Source organism: Penicillium macrosclerotiorum (assembly GCF_028827735.1).
Source record: "Penicillium macrosclerotiorum strain IBT 26536 chromosome Unknown utg000002l_segment0_segment0, whole genome shotgun sequence".
Lineage (NCBI taxonomy): Eukaryota > Fungi > Ascomycota > Eurotiomycetes > Eurotiales > Aspergillaceae > Penicillium > Penicillium macrosclerotiorum.
This window is the reverse complement of record NW_026643082.1, coordinates 56,518-76,060: the sequence shown is the minus strand read 5'-3', so window position 1 is coordinate 76,060 and position 19,543 is coordinate 56,518. Positions and strand designations below refer to the sequence as shown.

Below are 19,543 nucleotides of genomic sequence, written 5' to 3'. Positions count from 1 at the left end.
GGCATTTCGAGACCGTGTCGTTTTGATACTATACTATGATAAGAACCCTTCTCTTGGTTCGCATTACGCTATTTTCAATGCAAGTCACATATATATCCTGCAAGTAAATATGCAGTGGCTACCGATATACGTAATATCGTTTACAACTCAGGCGGGACTTGCGAATAATACTCAGATAATTTGTGGCTCTGGTAGGTCTTTTTTTTGATGGATTTTCTATTATGGGGTACCTCGGTAGTTTTCAAAATCCCTTCACCAGCTCCCCAGGACTTGATTTCTTTGCAATCTCCAGCAATAGCCTACTGATGGACAAATCCATGATGCTCATACTCACACACTTGAAATAACATTGCTGGTGGGAAATAGCCCCTGTGTATCGTCCAGGTTGAGGACCTCACCTAATTTGATCAACTGCTCCGAGGTGACATTTGCACTGATAGGCTCCCCTGATTCGTATTAATAAACATCTTTCGAGTCAACAAAAATTGTGCTCCCTCCACTCAAGAGTATTTCCGTATCAATCTCTCTCATATGTGGCTTTTAGGAATCGATGGCCGAGATGAAACGAGACTGTGGAAATGAGGCCAGGTAACTGAATGGGAACAACGGAGCAGTAGACGGTGTGCAGCAGAAAATCGCGTTTGCCGAACCCAGATGTCTGCAACACGGAATAAATTTCCGGTGTATCTGATCCTACGATGAGGCGAAAGTTCACCTGTGGATAGAGGGTGCGCAAAGAGGCAATTGTGTCCTTCTCAAGCTGAACTAGTCGCGACCGTACGGTTGTGATGTTTTCAATTTGGGTGGGTACGAGAAGGAGAGCAAGGCGAATATGCTATTCAACCTGTTTGCCAGTCCCGAAGTATATGGTATTTTTCTTGGGAATATGTTTCACTTGCAAAACAGGCTCATCATGGCCAACGCCTTCCGGAATGCCGTCACTTCGGTGGCGCCTACCATCCCGACGACCCTCTCCCCCCGCTATGTTTCATAACCAGAATCACACCCGTCGCCACGCCACTATGCGAAAACATTACTACCTTGACCGCCGCATTGGTTGTGTGTGAGGAAGGCATCAACAACGTGGTGTCATCGTTTTTGGAAACCATGCTACTACGGTGTGGTTGGTGTAGATCCCTCGATACTTTTTGATTATTCTCGGTTGAGTACAGCATTAAGATGCTCTCCAAGGAATGCAAAAACCGTTGACATTGATGGAGCGAAAGATTGAGGAAAATGTTTGAAACATGTTGATTTGAGAGCAGCAACATTCTGGATTGCAGCAACCCAGGAATTGTAGTTGAAGGGCACAATCTTGCTAGAAGTTGGAAACGCACTACATATAGAAGTCGTAAATTTTCGAACATTTCACCTCCGAAACTTTCCACTGAGGTGGGAATCTTTTGGTAACCATGCCGCTAGAGAGCAAGTCTCTTCGGATGCCTCATCCGCGGAAACGCCAACCGAAGAGCAGACTCTGCCCCACTCGCCGGGCCCGGCTTCCGACATCAAATCTCGAGGCCTCCATACTCTCATGATGCTGTGTATGGCGAGATCACCGAAGAGGGCCCTAATTACCTCAATGGAGGTGTTTTGTTCTTTACGCTCTGAGGTTCATTTAATGGACTGACATGTAGATTCATGAAATAGGTGGGATGGCTGGGCACAATTGTCTTGATGTTGAGAACAAAGATCGGTCTCGGTGTCCTTTCAATCCCAGCGTTATTCGATACCCTAGGAATAGTTCCCGGTATCGTCTGCTAATTTGTCGCTGCTGTTATTACGTCGTGGTCAAACTATATTATCGGTGTTTTCAAGCTACGGCACCGTGAAGTCTATGCTATTGAAGACGTTAGCAGACTGCTGCTCGGTCGATTTGCAGACGTTGCCTAGGAATTGCGATTGTTCTTCGTAATTTCATCTTAATGGGAGGCAATTTGGTTTCGCTAAAATGCGGTAGGGTGGACCTTTGTCACCGCATCTGGAATGTTAAGCATTTCCATAGGTCTGAATGCTGTCTCTTCCCACGCTACCTATGCCGCTGTCTACGTTGCCGTCGCCGCCGTCTTGACCTGCGTCCTTGACAGCATCCAGACATTCGGTCGTATCTTTTGACTTGCCTGGGTTGCTTTGACCTGCATTCTCACTTCTAGTAAGACCTCTTTATACTTTCCGTTTCCTGGATCCAACTGGTAGGTAGTCCGTATTGTGGCAGTTGCAGTCTGGATTTTTAAACCGCCCTGTGGATGCAGTCCAAACAGGCATTTAGGTATCCGACTACATCGTTGTAAATAACCTGTCATTCAGTGAGGCTGCGAATGCGGTGTCCTCGATCATGTTAGCATATGCCGGCACACCCGCATTCTTCTCGATAGCCTCTGAGATGAGGGATCCTCGATACTAAACCAGATCACTAACTGTCTGCTAAACTATCATGACCGCTTTTATATAGCTTTTGGCATCGTCTTCTACTACTACTGTAGGCTCTATGTGTCATCTCCAGCACTTGGATCCGCCGGTCTCACAGTGAAAGAATTAAGCCAAAGCTTCGCGTTGCCCGGTTTGCTCATTAGTACATTGCTCTTTGTCCAGATGAGTCTTCCAATTTTCCAGAGATACAAGTAAAGTAACCAATGACTCTAACTATTTCCGCTGCTCCAGCTACCAGCGAAGTATATCTTTGTTCACGTTCTTCGCGGCTCAAAACATCTCAATGCAAAATGATGAAGCATTGGACAATCTGGCTAAGCTTCACGATTGGCGTTGCTATGATTGCTTATATTATTGCCAGCGCTATTCCTGTCTTTGGCGATCTCGTTTCTCTTATAGGTGCGTTGCTCGCTATTCCCCTTTGCTTCTGTCCTATGGCAGGCATGTACTATATGATAACAGGAGTTAGCGCAAAGTGCGCGGGTCTACAGGATGGACTATGATGATGGCGTGGCACGGCTTCTTTATCGTGGCTAGTACATTTTTGACGGTTGGGGGAACTTATGGGACTATTGTGAGCATCATTGATGATTATAATGCGTCTGCAGGCTCAGCTGCGGTCTTGTGCCGATAAATCCAATGCTTAGGTATTATATGAGAAGGCAGGCGATTTCTTTTATCAATGCGAATATATTTCAAGGAGGTCATCCAGAAAACAAAAAACCAATCAAATGGCTAATTTTGATCTGGACTAAACTCACCGAAATAGCTGACTTTCTAACATTGAGTGAGTACTCATTGGTTTCAAGTAGCGAAGATGACAATACGGTATGATACATCGACTAAGGCAATCAATAAAGTGCTCTGAGATGAAAGCTAACGGTGAACAGTCTTGTTTCCGCATTGTCCATACCTTTCTAGTATGAATAAGTGATAACACGGTCAAAAATCAAGACAATCTACAAGCTAGAAGTTGTTATTTCAATGATCCGAGAACCGAAGGCACACAACTCCCAATCTATCTCAGTGATTGATCATTCTTGGTGAGCTACTCTTGTTTACTCCTTGTCCTTGATTGAGTTCCACATTGTAATTGTACTAGTCTTTGTTAGTGACGCCTCAGTGACGCGTAGATGACGCGGCCATCAGCAATATTTCCTGAGACGAGATCTACTCCATCCATATCTGAAGACAATTAAAAAGACTCAAGTATTGTGGGATTGGATGGCTACTTTCTCCTGATTTATTTCCAATTTCTTCCAAAATCTTAATGTCAGAATTTTGAGTTTCTTACGATGGCGAAATATATTTCTGAGTGCAGCGGTTCTCCTAAAAGTCCGCCGGGTAGCCCTGGTTGGTGGAGTATTGAGACAAGCAGAAAAGCTTTTCAAAATGCATTAATTCTTTGTTTCTTGATGTTCCTCATGGCTGCGTTTATATGCCGGTATAAAGGCTGCATTGATGGAATCCCGTCCAGAAACAATTTCTGTCAATACCGGTATGAGTGTACCACTCAGGGCCCAATCAAGTATAACTGATCTTTTCACAGCTTAATCAACAGAGTCGTTATTTCTGAAAATTTTTTGGAAAAAAGACGTATGATTGTTTGCTATGAAGGAGTGTATCACGGTTCACGACTCCCGTATTGCCGATCTTGAAAAAAGAACGAAGAAAATACGCGAGCGCGACTGTTGCGCATATTGCCTCTATCGATAGCAAGAGGATGAATTGACGCAATATTCTCAAGTTGGGCATTCCCAAGCTAGGTGTTATCGAGCGCACCATGATCTCACAATCTTGATCATGCTTGTCTATTGAGCAGGCATCGTCGGATGGGATCCGGCAATCAACCAGAATGATCCCCTCCAGCTGCTGCGGCATATATGTCCCATTTCTCAGCAAATTCATCGTCTGGCTGTCCCCCAAAGAGAGCAGAAACAGGCCATCACGAGAACTAAAGAGCACTGAACATGCCCAGGCTGACTATGGCTCTGTTTCGTCCTATTATTTGTGAGGCCCCGTTGTCAATGAGAGTGAATGGATCTTGCCAGGTATTGATCCAGAAAAACAATACTTTGTTCCAATATCTATGGGACAACCTTAACACTGGAATAATCACTTTCCCTATATCTTGCTAATCGTGAGAAAGGTTCAATTCTAAACTCATCTCACTAGCAGGCCCGGCGGCCTCTGTCAATCAATAAAATCAACCTCTCAAAGCCACCTACTTAATAAAAAGGCCTTTCATTTCCCGTAACATACCTACGCCACTTTTATCTTTCGCATCCACATCAACGGCCTTGTTATCGCCTCCTATCCTACGAGCATCTTTAAGTATTTAAGTTTTTTCAGGGTTTCCCTCGTATTCTGGTCCAGTTTAATCATCCTGAATAGGGGCTAATAGACCTGAGAGCTCACTGCAGCTAATCCGTGGTAAATAAACTCACTGAAACCACACAAGAGTTGCAAATTTAGTTATTTAAGGCAAGGAAAGTTCCAATACAATGTTATAGTCGATGAAGCCTAAAGAATACACCGACCTGGGGGCAGGGAGCCTCCACAGTGCCTCTTTTATTGTTGTTGACAGGCAAGATTTACTTTTATTTCACCATGTCATTTGTTCCTGGTACCGAAATATTTACTTTACACACCTCGAGCTGAGCACTCAGTGGGAAACTCCTTGTTCAGTAGACATAGATTTCCATGCTACACCGCATATCTGTTACTTCTATTGATATCCCTCAGCCCTAATAATATCCTGCGACATATATGCTCCACTATCACCGGAGGGGATACTGTCAAGAAGGAAAGCCATATTATACTACCGAGATCTATATATCTCTTTTTATGTTAGCTTCTTATAGGGATACTGGATTTCCTATTTATTTTATATAGTATTCTAGGTGCATTCGGAACTTAGCTTTGAAACACGCTACTTACCAAAGTAGGAGATCTTCAATATTCACCGCGTATATATAGAGAGAGTTGGATATCATCAGATTTAACATTATATGTCCATTAGATCCTAGCTTTCCTAGCCTATACAGTATTCTACTATATTGACAGTTTGAATATCTTCTGCCTCGCTGACTAGCATGTTAGAGCGCTAAGTTCTGAGTCTACCCGGGATACTACGTATAAAACACTAGTAAGCAGACGGGCATTATTATCAGCATGAGACGCAGAGTGGAATATGTGGGTCCTCGCTATATTTAGTGGCTTCTCATTCTCGAGAGATTCTATCGACGGAGGCAGGTCTTTTACCCACAAAAATTTCGTTTTACTCACTCATCAGAGATCTCTGAAAACAAGATGACATAACTTGAGTTTCCCAGGGTATCTCCCTAACTACCATCTACTTGACTTTCGCTCGCACCCCCAAGGTCCCTGGCTTCGGACGAGGAACGAACATCTCCTTGAAACAGTCAACATCCGTGCGGTCCGTCTGAAACAGTTCGAACTCGAAGTTCCGGTAGATATTCGCCATGGCAATATACATCTCCGCATAAGCCAGGTTGATGCCCAGACATGATCGAGTGCCCTTGCCAAATGACACCAGATACCGGACCAGCTTCTTGCCGTCAGGAGCGACCGGGTCTCCCATCCAGCGCTCGGGCTGGAACTCGTACGAATCTGAGAAGATGGTCTCATCGTGAGAAATGGCATAATTATCCATGCTGACGATGGACCCGCGGGGAATTATATACGACTTGTAGGGCAGGTCGAAGGCCTGAGAGACACGAGGACTCCGCTGGGCTGTTCCATAGGACATGCGAATTGCTGGGATTTCCATCCAAATGTTAAAAACCAAGCCTCATAAAAGAAAGCAAAGGCGATAGCGGAGCGGAGCATACATTCTTGGATACAGCTGGTTAAATAAGGGAGCCGCTCCAACTCTTTCAATGGAGGGATGTTCTGAGGGTCGGGAATCGCTGCCTCGAGCTCCTCCCGCAGGCGTTGGTAGAGCACAGGATTGTTGATGATGTGAAAGCTGCCAACAGACAGGGCCCACTTGGTTGTCTCAATGCCTGCCCCTACCACGCTGATAGCTTCGTGCTGGAGACGTATCGGAGATAGCTCTTCAGGGGGCAGATCTGACTCCAGCAGCGCGTGGAAGACCGTGCGCTTAGGGCTTCCCCCGTTTTTCTTGTCGGCCAGGACGCCTATAATCTGGCATTTCATTTCCTACATAGATCAGGTTGGCTGCCTTGAATGGGAAGAGACTAATGACATGAAGTAGAGTGCTCACATGGTTGAAGTCATGGACATATTTCATCCCTGGCTGGATCAGAGCCAGCAGATGCTCTGGGAGCGCATTGAGGATGGTCACCACAAATGGGAACTGGGTAACGAGATGGATGCCGTCAAAAAGATTGACCATCGCCTGCATAAAGGCGGACTTGAAATCCGGAGCATCCAGAAACCCGTAGCTCTGATCGAAGCAGTAGCGAACGATACTATCGGAAGTGATACAACCCCACATCCAATCTAAACGCAAGATCTGGTCTGTTCCCTGGTATTCATTGCGAATTCGAGCACAGAGCGTGTTTAATTGCTCCTGCATGATCCAGGATACGTCTGCGATCCTCTGTTTTGAGAAGAAGGGGTTCACTGCTGCACGGCGACGTCGGTGAATCTCGTGCTTAGGAGTCGGGAACGTCCCTGTCTCATTGTTGAAGCGGTACTGCAGATGGTCAGGCTTATCCCAGTGCAGGGTTTGGGAGAACATTTCGTCGAAGAAGCTCGAGTCCTGGATGTGAACCTCATTTGGACTAATGCGGATGATTGGCCCTGCGTCTCGTGAGCCATTATACCTGCGTTTTTGGTCGCCCCATCTCACCATATTGCTCATGGAGCCTGCGGTATTGAAACATAAACTGCCCACCAGGAGCCTTGAGGAGATCAAAGTATGTCTGGTACCAGTAAGTCAAAGCCGCCAGCTTTGGGCCGGGAAATTTGCTCAGAGGGTGTAAGTAGAGACGATAGAGGCCTAAGACAATGAGATAGACAAGCTGAACGGCAATAGCCGTCAGGAACAAGCTGATTGGGTGCTGTATTGCATCCCCAATGGTCGCCAGAGAGTCCTGAATTAGAGCCATGATGACTATTTGTCGTCAAACTTCCTCCTCTTGTCTGCTGAAGGGAAATCGGCTGTCTCTATTTGTCCTTCCGAACAAGGACATTGCGCTATTAGCGTGATAAGTTTGCAATGCTATCTAAATTTGATAAGAAAAACTAAGCGATGCTGACTGCAGATGTAATGTAACCTCGACGTGTTTCACATACACGTCCATGGAGAATGCAAGGCACCATGACTTGCATTAGTCTATGTACCGAACCGGGCCTCGACCGTTAGTTTCGTCCGTATGTCATAAATTTATATCTCGTTAGAAAATCTCAATATACATAGGGGTTCAAAAGCATTTCCCGATCCCCGCTTTCACTACCCCAACATCAAATATATATATCTGTTACACTACATACCACACTACTATCTTTCTAGATATATATTTCTAGTAAAAAAATTCAAATTTGGGTAGGGTTAAACTCGCTAAGTAGTGAACCAGTGCGCTCTACTATGGCAAGCCTAAAAACGCAGGTAGGATGAGATAGGTCGGCGAACAGACCAACAACCCCCACACACCACGATAGAGAAATCCTCCCAATAGGGAAAGCAGAAGCAGATGAAGCGAGGAGAGTGTGAAAAGTTGATTCTGTCCCTATCGGAGATGCGAAGCTATATCCTGTAAAGAATGTGTACTAGGAAAGATATCCTCCAATCAGAGATCTCCCTAGTGTTGGCCATTTCCCCACCGCAGTACTTACCCAGATGCCAAATGTGGACCAGCCCGCTGCTATACAGCCAAAGACGAAAGCGATGTCAGAAGTAAGGACGGCGACAGGTAGGATTAAATAGCGGGCTAAGCGAAGTTCGATGGGAAGGAATGCTTACAGAAAAAAAAAACTGAAGACCAGGCATATGTAGTTGAGAGGTTCATCCCATGTAGTGACAATGCTCTGGTTCAAAGCGAAGTTGCACAGAACAGAACCAGAGCTGTCACACCGCTTGCACCTCCTAGGAGGACAAGATCGTCCTAAATTTCACTAATCGTTCGTCGCTGAATTTCTTCGCCTTCGAAAGGCGTGTTTGGAATTGCAACGATAGAGAAGACGAAGAGAAAGGCTACCCCCAAACTCTGGTTCCAAAAGATCCATGGTCACCAAGCCATGGCGAAGAGAGGCCCAAAGAGGAGACCTGCCATCGCACCGACAGGGGCTAATGCAGCAACCCATGCGAGCCCCATATTTCTTGGGCCCTGGGAGAGGCATTTTTCCATGATAGCGAGCGCATTAGACACAGTCAAGGCGGGACCAAAACCCTGCAGGACACGAGCAGGGACGTAGATGGGGTATTTGGAGTATGCAGAGACTCCTGTCATCATGCTGGTCAAGACAAGCCAGCCCATACCGATGATGAAGATTGTCTTGTTACCAAACTCGTCACTCAAACGTCCTCCGACCAAGAGGAATATGCCCAGAGTCAAGCCGTAAAGAGAGGTTGTCCACGAGCGTTTACCAGGCTGAGTGACATCAAAGGACTCTCCGATAACTTCGAGCGTCGTGAGGCTGTTGCATAGGCCCAACTGATTGGTGAACATAGATGAACACACCGTCATATGAAGACGATCTGCTGAATCAAGTGATATCCATCGGCAATGTAGACATAGTCATGTTTCGCAGCCTGTGCAGAAGATACACCTGAATCTGTCTGAGCTAGTGAACGCATTCAAAGGACCTCCAGCTTTTGCAGGATATTTTGTGAGTTGCTTACCATCACCATGCCTAGATGGTGGGATTTTGGAATGATGTGATGCAGTTTCCTGCCCTTCTAAAGATGAGATAGTCATTGTGCATTGGATTGCACGTTACTTGACAGTAGTGATGGGCGAAGAGGTTTTAAGAGAAAAGAAGGAAAATTGTATTAAGAGAATATGAAGATACGAGGAGAGGGAACTAAAGAGGAGGGCGCCGCTAAGCACACCTGTTGAAAGCACAATGCGGTCGTTTTTGATGCTGTCCGGATATCGATGTGTCAGAATCTTTTTCGAAGTAATAACACGGGCTGCAGTACTAGGTCAAAGTCTCCCTTGTCCCGCCCCCCGACTTCCTTACATAAACCAGCCACACCCATAACTCCTCTGATTACCAATTTTATATTCTCAAAGCTCCTTCTGCTGCTTAGAGCGGCTATATTATTCCTGGATATTTTTATCGAGCTCCTAGGGCTCCTAAGAGCTTCGTCGCCTTTAGGAAACATCTCATCAGTCCCCACGTTACGTTTTCTGCCTCGAGGAGTATGATATATTTCCTAGCATTCTAGTATTACCCTTTAATTTATTTCTTTATTTAGATTAAAATATCTACGCTTTATATAAGCTTTTAAGTATTCGCGGATAATAAGTTATTATTCTAACTAAGTAATAGATATAAGACAGAATTGTAGTTACTTATAGGTATAGGAGAAAGGTTTCCTACCCTTATCTATAGTTCAGTCTAGAAAGGAAATAGTACCTAGATCATACTTAATAATTCCAAGCGAATATATTAACCTGAGCTTAGAATAAACTTCAATTTTTCTTATGAATAGAGTCTATAGTTAATTGACTAAGGTAAAGGGAAAGATACTTTAAAAACTTCTTACATTCCAATTCCCCTATAAATAATATGTAAGGATAATCGGAATCCGATTAATAAATCCCCATTGATTCTTTGGTTTTTCTCATAAAGAACATTGCAACATTCTCTATCTTTATATCATTCCGCCTTCTCTAGCGTGTGCGAATCTATCTTAAGTTTAAACCGATAATCTAAAATGATCAATAATCTTTCCATCAAGTGTCTTGGGTGCTGATCGGTTACTAAGCTATCCATAGTTCCTGTTAGAGAATAACTACTTGTACAGGGTAGAAAGCCTGTCGACTAGGTAGGAAGATAAGCGTTAAGTAAGGAAAGCAAAACACTGTTTCTTGCTGTTATGGATCTCTCCATAGCCCTCAATTTATGTACAAGCTTCAACACTTTTCCCATATAACCAAGCAAAGACGATGGATCACATTATAACATGCGGTCTGACGTGGCCCCTATATGACAGAGGTAAGCAAAGGCTACAAAGAAGAGGGGTTCACGAATCCCTAATGGAAGGGCACCGAACCCTCAGGGTCTTGTAGGTCGTACATCTATGTTGGGGAGAAGTAGGGCTGTCATGACGAAGCCTGACCGATAAGGTGTCTAACTGACACCTGAGGCGTGAAGTTGGGAATAGCTTCATGTTGCAATATCATATGACAGTTCCATATATTTTATTGATTGAGCATATAAAGTCAATACAGCTTTGACCTCTCTGTTATTAATTCCCTTTCAATTCTCCTTTTGCCACCTTCTGTCGCAGCTCGGAGGCTGCACGGCCCCATCCCCGCTACCAGCGGATATTCCAGACAGAAGACGGAGCCTTAGGTGAATTATTCTTTCCCAGGAACTAGCCAGATAGAAAAATGGATTAACTTTCAATGTGGAATCAGGAATTGCTTTCTTCTGAGTTCTCTTCGGAGCCCTGCCATCTATCTTCCTTCTCTTTTTGAAACCCTATAAGGAGGTAGTTATTATGCACGATCTACCAATTAATGTCTCGTGATAATATGTCTTGAAATTGTTAGCAGGGTTGGCTTTCTGGACCTCATAGTAAGAGTCTGTGACAGATGGTGTTGTATGAAACGCCGGTTGTGCGTTCTCTTTTCTCACTTGAACGACTCGCGGATCCCTTCCGTTCCTGGATACGAGTTCGAATATCACAATATGGCTACTGACCCAGAAAACCTGCCAAGACCCGTACTCGCGATATTTTTAGGCCAAATTCTCGTGTAGAGTAGTATACGAAATTCGCCCCTGGTTAAATCGCACGTGGGTAGATTTCCCATCATGTATGGACCCAGAAGGATGCTGAACAAGAGTAGGTCGCCGCTTAAATACTGCTGAGATGCTGAATGAAGAGCATCATCCCTTTTTTTGCACTGAGCATCAAACGCTCATTTCATGATCAAGTGCCAAGATGCGGCTTCTACGAATCCTTTTCCCGGTTGTCCTGGAGTTGGTGCTCGAAACAGCCGCGATAGTTGATGATCCGGCCAAGGATGCTACTCCATACCATGCCGAATTCCCTCTTTTCCGCAGTGCCAATATGGCTTCTCCTGACAAGCTAGCCAGCGGTGTTGGCTTTCATTCGTTCCGTATACCGGCGGTTGTTCGCACTAGTACTGACAGAATTATCGCCTTCGCGGAAGGACGTCGTCATGATAATCGAGATTTCGGTGACATCAACCTCGTGTATAAGCGTACCAAGACCAGCACAGATAACGGTGCTACCGCCGCGGACTGGGAAAGTCTACGCGAGGTCGTTGGTAGCGGCGACGGGACTTGGGGCAACCCTACACCCGTTGTGGATGGTACTACGATCTACTTGTTTTTGTCCTGGAACAATGGCAGCTACAGTCAACATGGAAGTGACGAGCTACCAGACGGTACTATTACTGAGAAGATCGATACCTCATGGTATGGTCGTCGGCATCTATTTCTCACAACTAGCATCGACGACGGCGACACATGGTCGAAACCTCAGGATCTGACAACTACATTGACGCCTGACAACTGGTCTTGGGATGCCGTCGGCCCTGGAAATGGGATCAAACTCGATTCTGGTGAGCTTGTGATTCCTGCTATGGGCCGTAACATTGTTGGCCGGGGGAATGTGGGTAATCGGACTTGGTCACTGCAGCTTCTTAGTGGTGCGGGAGCTGAAGGAACCATTTGCCAGACACCAGATGGGAAATTATACCGCAATGATCGACCAGGCTCTGCAGGTCATCGTATTATTGCAAGAGGCAGTCTTGAATCGGGATTTGGTGCATTTACTACAGATGAAGGATTACCCGACCCAGCGTGCGAGGGCTCCCTCTTGAGGTATAATTCGGATGCGCCAGCGAGGTCGATTTTCCTCAACTCAGCTTCTACCACGAGTAGGCGTGCAATGAGAGTCCGCATCAGCTATGACGGTGATGCCACTAAGTTTGACTACGGGCGCAAATTGTCCGATGCCCCTGTTGAGTCTGCGGGGTATGAGGGTGGTTATTCCAGTATGACGAAGACGGCAGATTACAAAATCGGAGCATTGGTTGAAAGTGACTTCTTCAACGATGGAACTGGAAGCGGATCTTACAGATGTCTTTTCTGGCGAAGATTCAATCTGTCTTGGATTCTTAATGGCCCCAACAATTAGCTGTTAGTAAATGGCAACCAGGCTATCTTGGTATTTACTTATCCGTAAGGTTTAGCCGTCAAATGCAAAAATTGCTGTCATTGGGATCAACCCACGCTAGGCTTTATCTTATTGGAAAAAGACTTTTTAGTACACTTTCATTACCTAAATAGCCTCATATCTCAGATAGCTGAAGAAACATAACTTCTACATCCTCTTCCTATAGATTAGCATCTGTATTCGATTTGAAGAAGCCTTCCTCCTCGTGACTGCCAGGTGGTTTGGTGGTTTATCGTTTGTTGATACTTCTCATCCTGTCTGCCTTCCAGAATTGCTAGCGAGCACCTTGGCTCACTGTCTATCCTCGTTTTCTCTAAATTTCAAGTCAAGTGTCTGTGACTTCAGCAGAAAGGTAAATAACTTCTTCTCGAGTTTCGAGCTGTCTCTGATGTCAGTTCCGTAAGGTTGGAAATCATAGACCTTGCAGGACGTCAAAGATCTTGCTATGCCTGTATATCGTCCTGACCAAATGAACTTCAGACTTAATTGTGACGCATCATGCAAGATGATTTATTTGGACTTCATCAAAAGATTTCATCATTTATATACGAGTTTTATCTAGCATCAAGTAGTTTCATTCCCTGCTGCAGCCGCGGCATTTGCCTTATCATCAATAGCATTAGCAAAACCAGGCGAGCCTTGATCCGTTTCAAACGGGTATTAACATACAGGAAGCTCTTTTCGAGTGTTATGGATAACGAAATGTATAATACTTGATGTTATTCGGGCCAACTTCGGATACAAATCGTATGCATGACGCACGCGCTTACGGAAATATAACGAAGTCAGGCTCTATTATCTTCATATATTTAGCGAACAGTGAATAACCTACTATAGTATCCCCTCGGGAATAGTCGACCATTCCACGCTTTTCGTCCGTGCGCCCCATTGTGAAGGCTCTGGGCGGCCGCAGCGACCTGGTCAGCTATTACGCCCCACTAGTAGGTCCTAGCTAGCTAATCCGGCACTACCTTGAAGATGTCTAACTATAACTAACTAAAATTTAACTAGTATCGCTATCTAAAACCTAACTCGAATACTTAATACTCCCTATTCCCCTATAGCATAGGGGTATTACCAGATTAGCTAGCTAGGACCTACTAGTGGGGCGTAATAGCTGACCAGGTCGCTGCGGCCGCCCAGAGCCTTCACTATGGGGCGCACGGACGAAAAGCGTGGAATGGTATGCCATTCCCGAGGGAATACTATAGTGAGTTGTTGAGATATGAAGTTGTGAAAAATCGTATGTAGTATAGTGTTTAAGGTAGCCACCTTAACGGTGTGGCCGAGATAGCTGCGAATTACGTTGCTTGCTGACGGTCTGACCCCGCAACCTTCGGCGCCTAACATCCTAACATCGCATGAATTCCCAACAGAGGAATTTTGCAATCTTTTGCCCCCCCCCCCCCCCTTCGGCTTCTCACAATGCCTCTTTTCGGCAAAGTTTTCAAAAAGGACGGCGCCCGACGCAGAAAAAGAAACGGGCAAGGGGACGATGTTGCTGGCTATCAGCTAGGCAGCCAAGCTGTATGTCTTGCCCCCGGCTCACATCTGCCGCTGAGCCTAGGATAACGGTGTCGTCAACTGGAGCAGCAGTCTACAAGTGGGCTTTTTGACGTAATCAAAGATGATAAGGTAATTAAGGGCGCATCGATAGTGTCAGTTTCCATGCAACCACCGAAGCCTGAATATGGAAGGCAGCGATGCACTGACGAACTCGGAGCAGAATTGTCGCGGTATGGGAGGAAACTGGCTCAAGACATGGGAGTCTGAAAAGGATGGATGGAACTGGATCCAGTCTTCCTTAGGACCCAAGCTGCTGGAGGAGATTGGCATCACCGCAAGAGTCTTGTCCTTTGGGTACGACTCCAACATCTTCGCTACCATGTCCGTTAGCGATATCCAGCAGGTGGCGGAGGTACTCATCGAGGGGATATACAACGCGCTTCGGAAGATGGACAACATGTTTCCCGCAGTGATGCTCATAGCTCACAGTTTAGGGGGTCTTGTTGTAAAGAAGGTGAGTCTTGGGCAGCGCGACTCTGAGAAGCCATCTTCTGATTCTTATCCATCATCTTAAGGCACTGAACATTGCATGGAACAACAATGATCGATACGGCCAGCTGCTAAAATGTATTCGAGGATGCATTTTCCTAGGCGTACCGCACCGAGGCGCAACACTGGCATCTTGGGCCAAGATGCCTGTTCGGACCTTCCAAGGGCTAACCGGGGGTTCTTTTGGGAACGACAACTTTATCAAAAGTCTTGCACGCAATTCCACAGTCTGGATGGATATATCGCGAGATTTCGTCCATCGGGCAAAGCATCTGCGAATAAGGACCTTCCATGAGACGGAGAAGTTCATGAATCAGCTTATTGTTGACCGCGACTCTGCTGTTATGAATATTCCAAACGAGCTCGTTCTGCCTCTTGCTAGCTCCGATCACCGAACGATTTGCAAGTTCTCGAGGGATGAACAGCAGAGGTATCAACCCGTATGGGACGCTTTAGTGGATTTAGCAATATCTGGAACGTCGAGTATGTGAAACAGCCTGAGTATTTGCTCTGAGAATGCTGCATGTAGTCCTATTCTCACAATTTCTATAATAGATAATGAACATCGTCCAATGAGCGACAAGATGATTGGATTTTGGCAACAACTTGGTAGATTCGACTATGAAGATCACAAGAACCGAATTGCAACTGCGTATCCAGGTACTTGCCAGTGGTTTCTGACCCAAGAAAAATACCACGCTTGGAGACGGTCAGAAGAAAGCTGCTTCCTCTGGCTCTCGTTTGATCCAGGCTGTGGGAAGTCAGTTCTGGTGAGGCATCTGGCTGATATCGTTCAGCCAGCTGAATCTGGATGCGTATGCTATTTTTTCTTCAAAGCAGATGGCGATCCCGAGCAGAGGGATTTGACTCACGCTCTTTCGGCAATTCTGCATCAAATGTTTGCCGCGTTCTCTGACTGGATCGATGACATCAAAGAAGAGTATGACCGCCATGGGAATAATTTGATCAACATGAGAAGCAAGCTTTTAAAAGCTTTTACACAAATAGCGGCAACGAAAGTAACATGCCGAAGCGAGATCATATGTCTCCTGGATGCGGTGGACGAATGCCAGGACTTTCGTGAAATCGAGCTCCTGATCAAAGCTTTCCACAAATTGCTTGGCCTCTCAAACGGTGATCAGTCACCCAAAAGCTTCCCAGCTATCAAGTTCCTTGTGTCCAGCCGCCCGTATGCCAAAATCGAGAGGTGCGTAGTTCCTCTTTTGCGGGAACGACGCGGCTACCATATCGACGGAAACTCCAGTTTCGAGGAGGTCAGTGAGGAAGTCAAGGTCTTTACGGTAGCACGGATAAACGGGATTGGCGACGAGATTGGCCTTACAGAACGGACTCAGGACGCGCTCATCGAACGACTGACGAACTCTGACGAGCGTTCGTATCTGTGGATCACTCTCATTTTCGCCGAGATCAGGCAGATGTTGGGAAAATCGGAGAAAAAGGCGCTCGCTGTTGTTGATACTCTCCCGCAGACGGTCAGCGAGGCGTATGAGAAGATACTGACTCGAGTATCTGATAAGGCGCAAGCAAGGAAAGTGCTGTACGTCATTCTCGCGGCAGAACGGCCATTGACTCTGTCAGAAATTGATGTCGCATTAGAGTTCAGCCATCAGATTTTACGCTTTAGTGAGCTTGACCTTGAAGGGCCGGGCTCCAGAATGGAATTCTTGCGACAGGTCAGTGGATTATTTGTGACGGTCGTGAACGGCAAGGTCTACTTCATCCATGAAACAGCACGGACTTTCCTCTTGCAGGCTGGGAAAGCCCCAGATAACCCTGATCGGGGAAGCTTCGAATGGCATTCGTCATTTTCCACCATATTGGCGCAGGAGAAACTAGCCGAGGTTTGTGTGCGATATCTTCAGTTCGCGGAGTTCGAAAAAGACCCATTGACCATCGAGTTGACGGATACGGCGAAGACCATTGACCAACGCAATGTGCCTCGTACATATGTCTCATGGGATTCCAACCACAAATGGACCGGAAGAACCATGAAGTCGCTTTTCGAAGAGCATTCAAAGGTTTCTGGACCGAGAAGCTCTATCCAGATGAGACCCAAGGATGCGCTGCGAGAAATCGCAAGTCAATACCCATTCCTTAATTACGCTGCCACACACTGGCTCACGCACGTGTACCGTGGCAATCTACAACTCGACCAACTCAACATGACGCACTTGCTGGATATCGAGAGTTCATGCTTCAAGAACTGGCTTTCCGTCTATTGGGGCAGTGAGCCACGCACTTCATATGCCCATCTCGACGTTCTTCGAATCTGCATGGCATTCAATCTTCACGCCTTCCTTGAAGTACTCTTACAACAGGGAACAACCGTGGACGCATTGGACAACCATGCCCGCAGTCCTCTTCATTGTGCCGCCCAACACAACTTAGTGACGAGTACCAAACTCTTACTTGCGGCCGGTGCCAGCGTAAATCTGCAGGACAATACGTTGAGGACTCCATTGCACGAAGCTGTCTTATACGGAAATATTGCCGTTGTTGAAGTGCTCCTGGAGAGTGGGGCTCAGCCAAACTTAGGTGACTACGTTAAAATGGCGCCTCTTCATCTTGTCCGGGAAAGAATAGACATCACAAAGCTGCTCGTCAAGTACGGTGCAAAGCTCAACCAAAAGGACCAGTTTCGCCGTCTACCTATTGCCTTGGCCATGTACGAGCCGAAGTCTGGAGACACGACCAACGAGGAAAAGGCCGTGAAGTATATTGAGGTAATTGAGTACCTCGTCGCCCGAGGGACCAATGTGCGCCATGCATTGCGTCGGGCGCATTTTGAGGGGTTAAAGGAGGCAATATGGATCATATGTAGGCACGTCGGCAAGCCTGATCTCATCACTGCAATTGAGCTGGGCTGGCAGGAAGACATCACAAGACTCCTCGAAAGCGGGGAGGATCCCAATCGTTCATATCTCGACGATACCACGCCCTTGCACTGCGCGGCCAGCAAGGGAAATAAAGACTTGTGCGCTTTTCTGCTTGAACACGGTGCATACATTAACGCACAATGCTGCTACAGGAAAACGCCTTTGACTCAGGCCATTACGAGTAAGAACTTTGAGCTAGTTAAATTTCTGGTCACCAAAGGAGCCGACGTTTACCATGAAGATCTTTACGGAACCGGGATTCTGAACCATTTCGCCCTCTATGGTGATCACAGAGCGCTAGAATTCTTACTGAGCAAAGGACTCGATCCAAACTCACCCTCATGCGACGGAACTCGACCGCTCCACGCTTGTATTTCTCGTCAAGATATTGAGATGAGAAAGACTCTTCTGGCTTGCCATGCGGATTTACATGCCCGCGGACCAGTGAAAACCACGGCTCTCATCCTGGCTAGCGAAGTTGGCACTCGGGAGATCGTCGAGCTCTTGCTGCAGAACGGGGCTTCCGTGCATGATAGGGACGCCTTTGGGAGGTCGCCTCTTTTTCTAGCTGTTTCTGAGGAGCACTGGGATATAGCTGAACTGCTTCTTGAACAGGGACATTCAAATGACACCTTGAAAGATGGTCGGAAGCTGAGCACTTTTGTGAAGCCCGAACGTCTGATCTGCTAGACACAGATTCACGCGAGCTTGCATGATACTAGGGGAAGGCTATTCGACAGAAGAAATTTCAGGTAAGTTGAGCCAAGCTTATTTTGATTCATTAGTACTCCTACTATAGTATTCCCTCAGGAATAGTATAATATTCCACGCTTTTCGTCCGTGCGCCCTATAGTTAGGCTCTAGGCGACTGTAGTGACCTGTTAGGATATTACGCCCTACTAGTAGGTTGTTAGAGAATAACTACTTGTACAGGGTAGAAAGCCTGTCGACTAGGTAGGAAGATAAACGTCAAGTAAGGAAGACAAAACACTATTTCTTGCTATCCTGGAGACCTCTATAATCCTCAATTTATATACAGGCTTCAACACCTTCCTATATGACCAAGACAAAGGCGATAGATCATATCATAACATACGGTCTGACGTAGCCTATATATAACAGAGGTAAGTAAAGGCCACAGGGGAGAGGGGTTCACGAATCCCTAATAGAAGGGCACCGAACCCTCAGGGCCTTGTAGGTCATATATCTATGTTAGGGAGAAGTAGGGCTGTTATAACGAAGCGTGACCGATAAGGTGTCGAGCTAACACCTGAGGCATTGAGTTAAGAAGAGCCTTATGTTGCAATATCATATGACACTAAGCTCGCCTAGGATATAACCATATCGACAAGCTCGACTTCCTAGAATCCTATACACTAGCACGCTAGGAAGCCTTTCTACCTAGCACTATACAATCAAGCTTCGCTAGCGCCGGCCTTGTTCCGCTAGATACCGACCGAGTCCTATCAAAGCTTAATATATCGCTTCGAACACCTACACCTTGTTCCAGACCCCACCCCTAGGGTACCAAATATGGATACGCCTGAACTAATCAGTTCAGCAACAAGGCGGCCAGGAGAGATTCTGCTAGGAGTCTATCAGGTTACTTAGGCTATAACACCTAAGGTCACGTAACGTCCGGTCCGTTCGAACGGAACGGACCTGCCCGGTTGATAGGGAAGGTCCTGTTAAGACGAACGGAAGAGCTAGATATATAAGGACACGTTTACCTTCATATATTTAGTTCTTCGCGTTAATTTACAAATTGTTACTTATAGTTACATATTGATAC

The 19,543-nt window shown here is 46.1% G+C and overlaps 6 protein-coding genes across 6 annotated transcripts; 3 read left to right on the top strand and 3 right to left on the bottom strand.

Moving 5' to 3' along the window:
• Positions 1-241: 241 nt before the first annotated feature.
• Positions 242-467, bottom strand: N7462_001179 (uncharacterized protein; the record flags this gene model as incomplete). Its single annotated transcript, XM_057072905.1, is given in 2 exon segments — positions 242-393; positions 413-467. The coding sequence occupies 2 exon segments, from the start codon at positions 465-467 to the stop codon at positions 242-244; spliced, it is 207 nt and encodes a 68-aa protein (XP_056936546.1).
• Positions 468-5,785: 5,318 nt separating this feature from the next.
• On the bottom strand, positions 5,786-7,529 carry N7462_001178 (cytochrome P450; the record flags this gene model as incomplete). Its single annotated transcript, XM_057072904.1, has 4 exons — positions 5,786-6,210; positions 6,285-6,615; positions 6,680-7,221; positions 7,271-7,529. The coding sequence occupies 4 exons, from the start codon at positions 7,527-7,529 to the stop codon at positions 5,786-5,788; spliced, it is 1,557 nt and encodes a 518-aa protein (XP_056936545.1).
• Positions 7,530-8,648: 1,119 nt separating this feature from the next.
• N7462_001177 (major facilitator superfamily domain-containing protein) lies at positions 8,649-9,107 on the bottom strand (the record flags this gene model as incomplete). The annotated part of the gene is made up of 1 exon (XM_057072903.1): positions 8,649-9,107. One exon carries the CDS (start codon positions 9,105-9,107, stop codon positions 8,649-8,651), a length of 459 nt encoding a protein of 152 aa, XP_056936544.1.
• A 2,429-nt stretch (positions 9,108-11,536) lies between these two features.
• N7462_001176 (putative extracellular sialidase/neuraminidase) lies at positions 11,537-12,760 on the top strand (the record flags this gene model as incomplete). The annotated part of the gene is made up of 1 exon (XM_057072902.1): positions 11,537-12,760. The coding sequence occupies one exon, from the start codon at positions 11,537-11,539 to the stop codon at positions 12,758-12,760; it is 1,224 nt and encodes a 407-aa protein (XP_056936543.1).
• A 1,729-nt stretch (positions 12,761-14,489) lies between these two features.
• On the top strand, positions 14,490-14,879 carry N7462_001175 (uncharacterized protein; the record flags this gene model as incomplete). The annotated part of the gene is made up of 1 exon (XM_057072901.1): positions 14,490-14,879. One exon carries the CDS (start codon positions 14,490-14,492, stop codon positions 14,877-14,879), a length of 390 nt encoding a protein of 129 aa, XP_056936542.1.
• A 559-nt stretch (positions 14,880-15,438) lies between these two features.
• Positions 15,439-18,441, top strand: N7462_001174 (ankyrin repeat domain-containing protein; the record flags this gene model as incomplete). Its single annotated transcript, XM_057072900.1, has 1 exon — positions 15,439-18,441. The coding sequence occupies one exon, from the start codon at positions 15,439-15,441 to the stop codon at positions 18,439-18,441; it is 3,003 nt and encodes a 1,000-aa protein (XP_056936541.1).
• Positions 18,442-19,543: the final 1,102 nt, after the last annotated feature.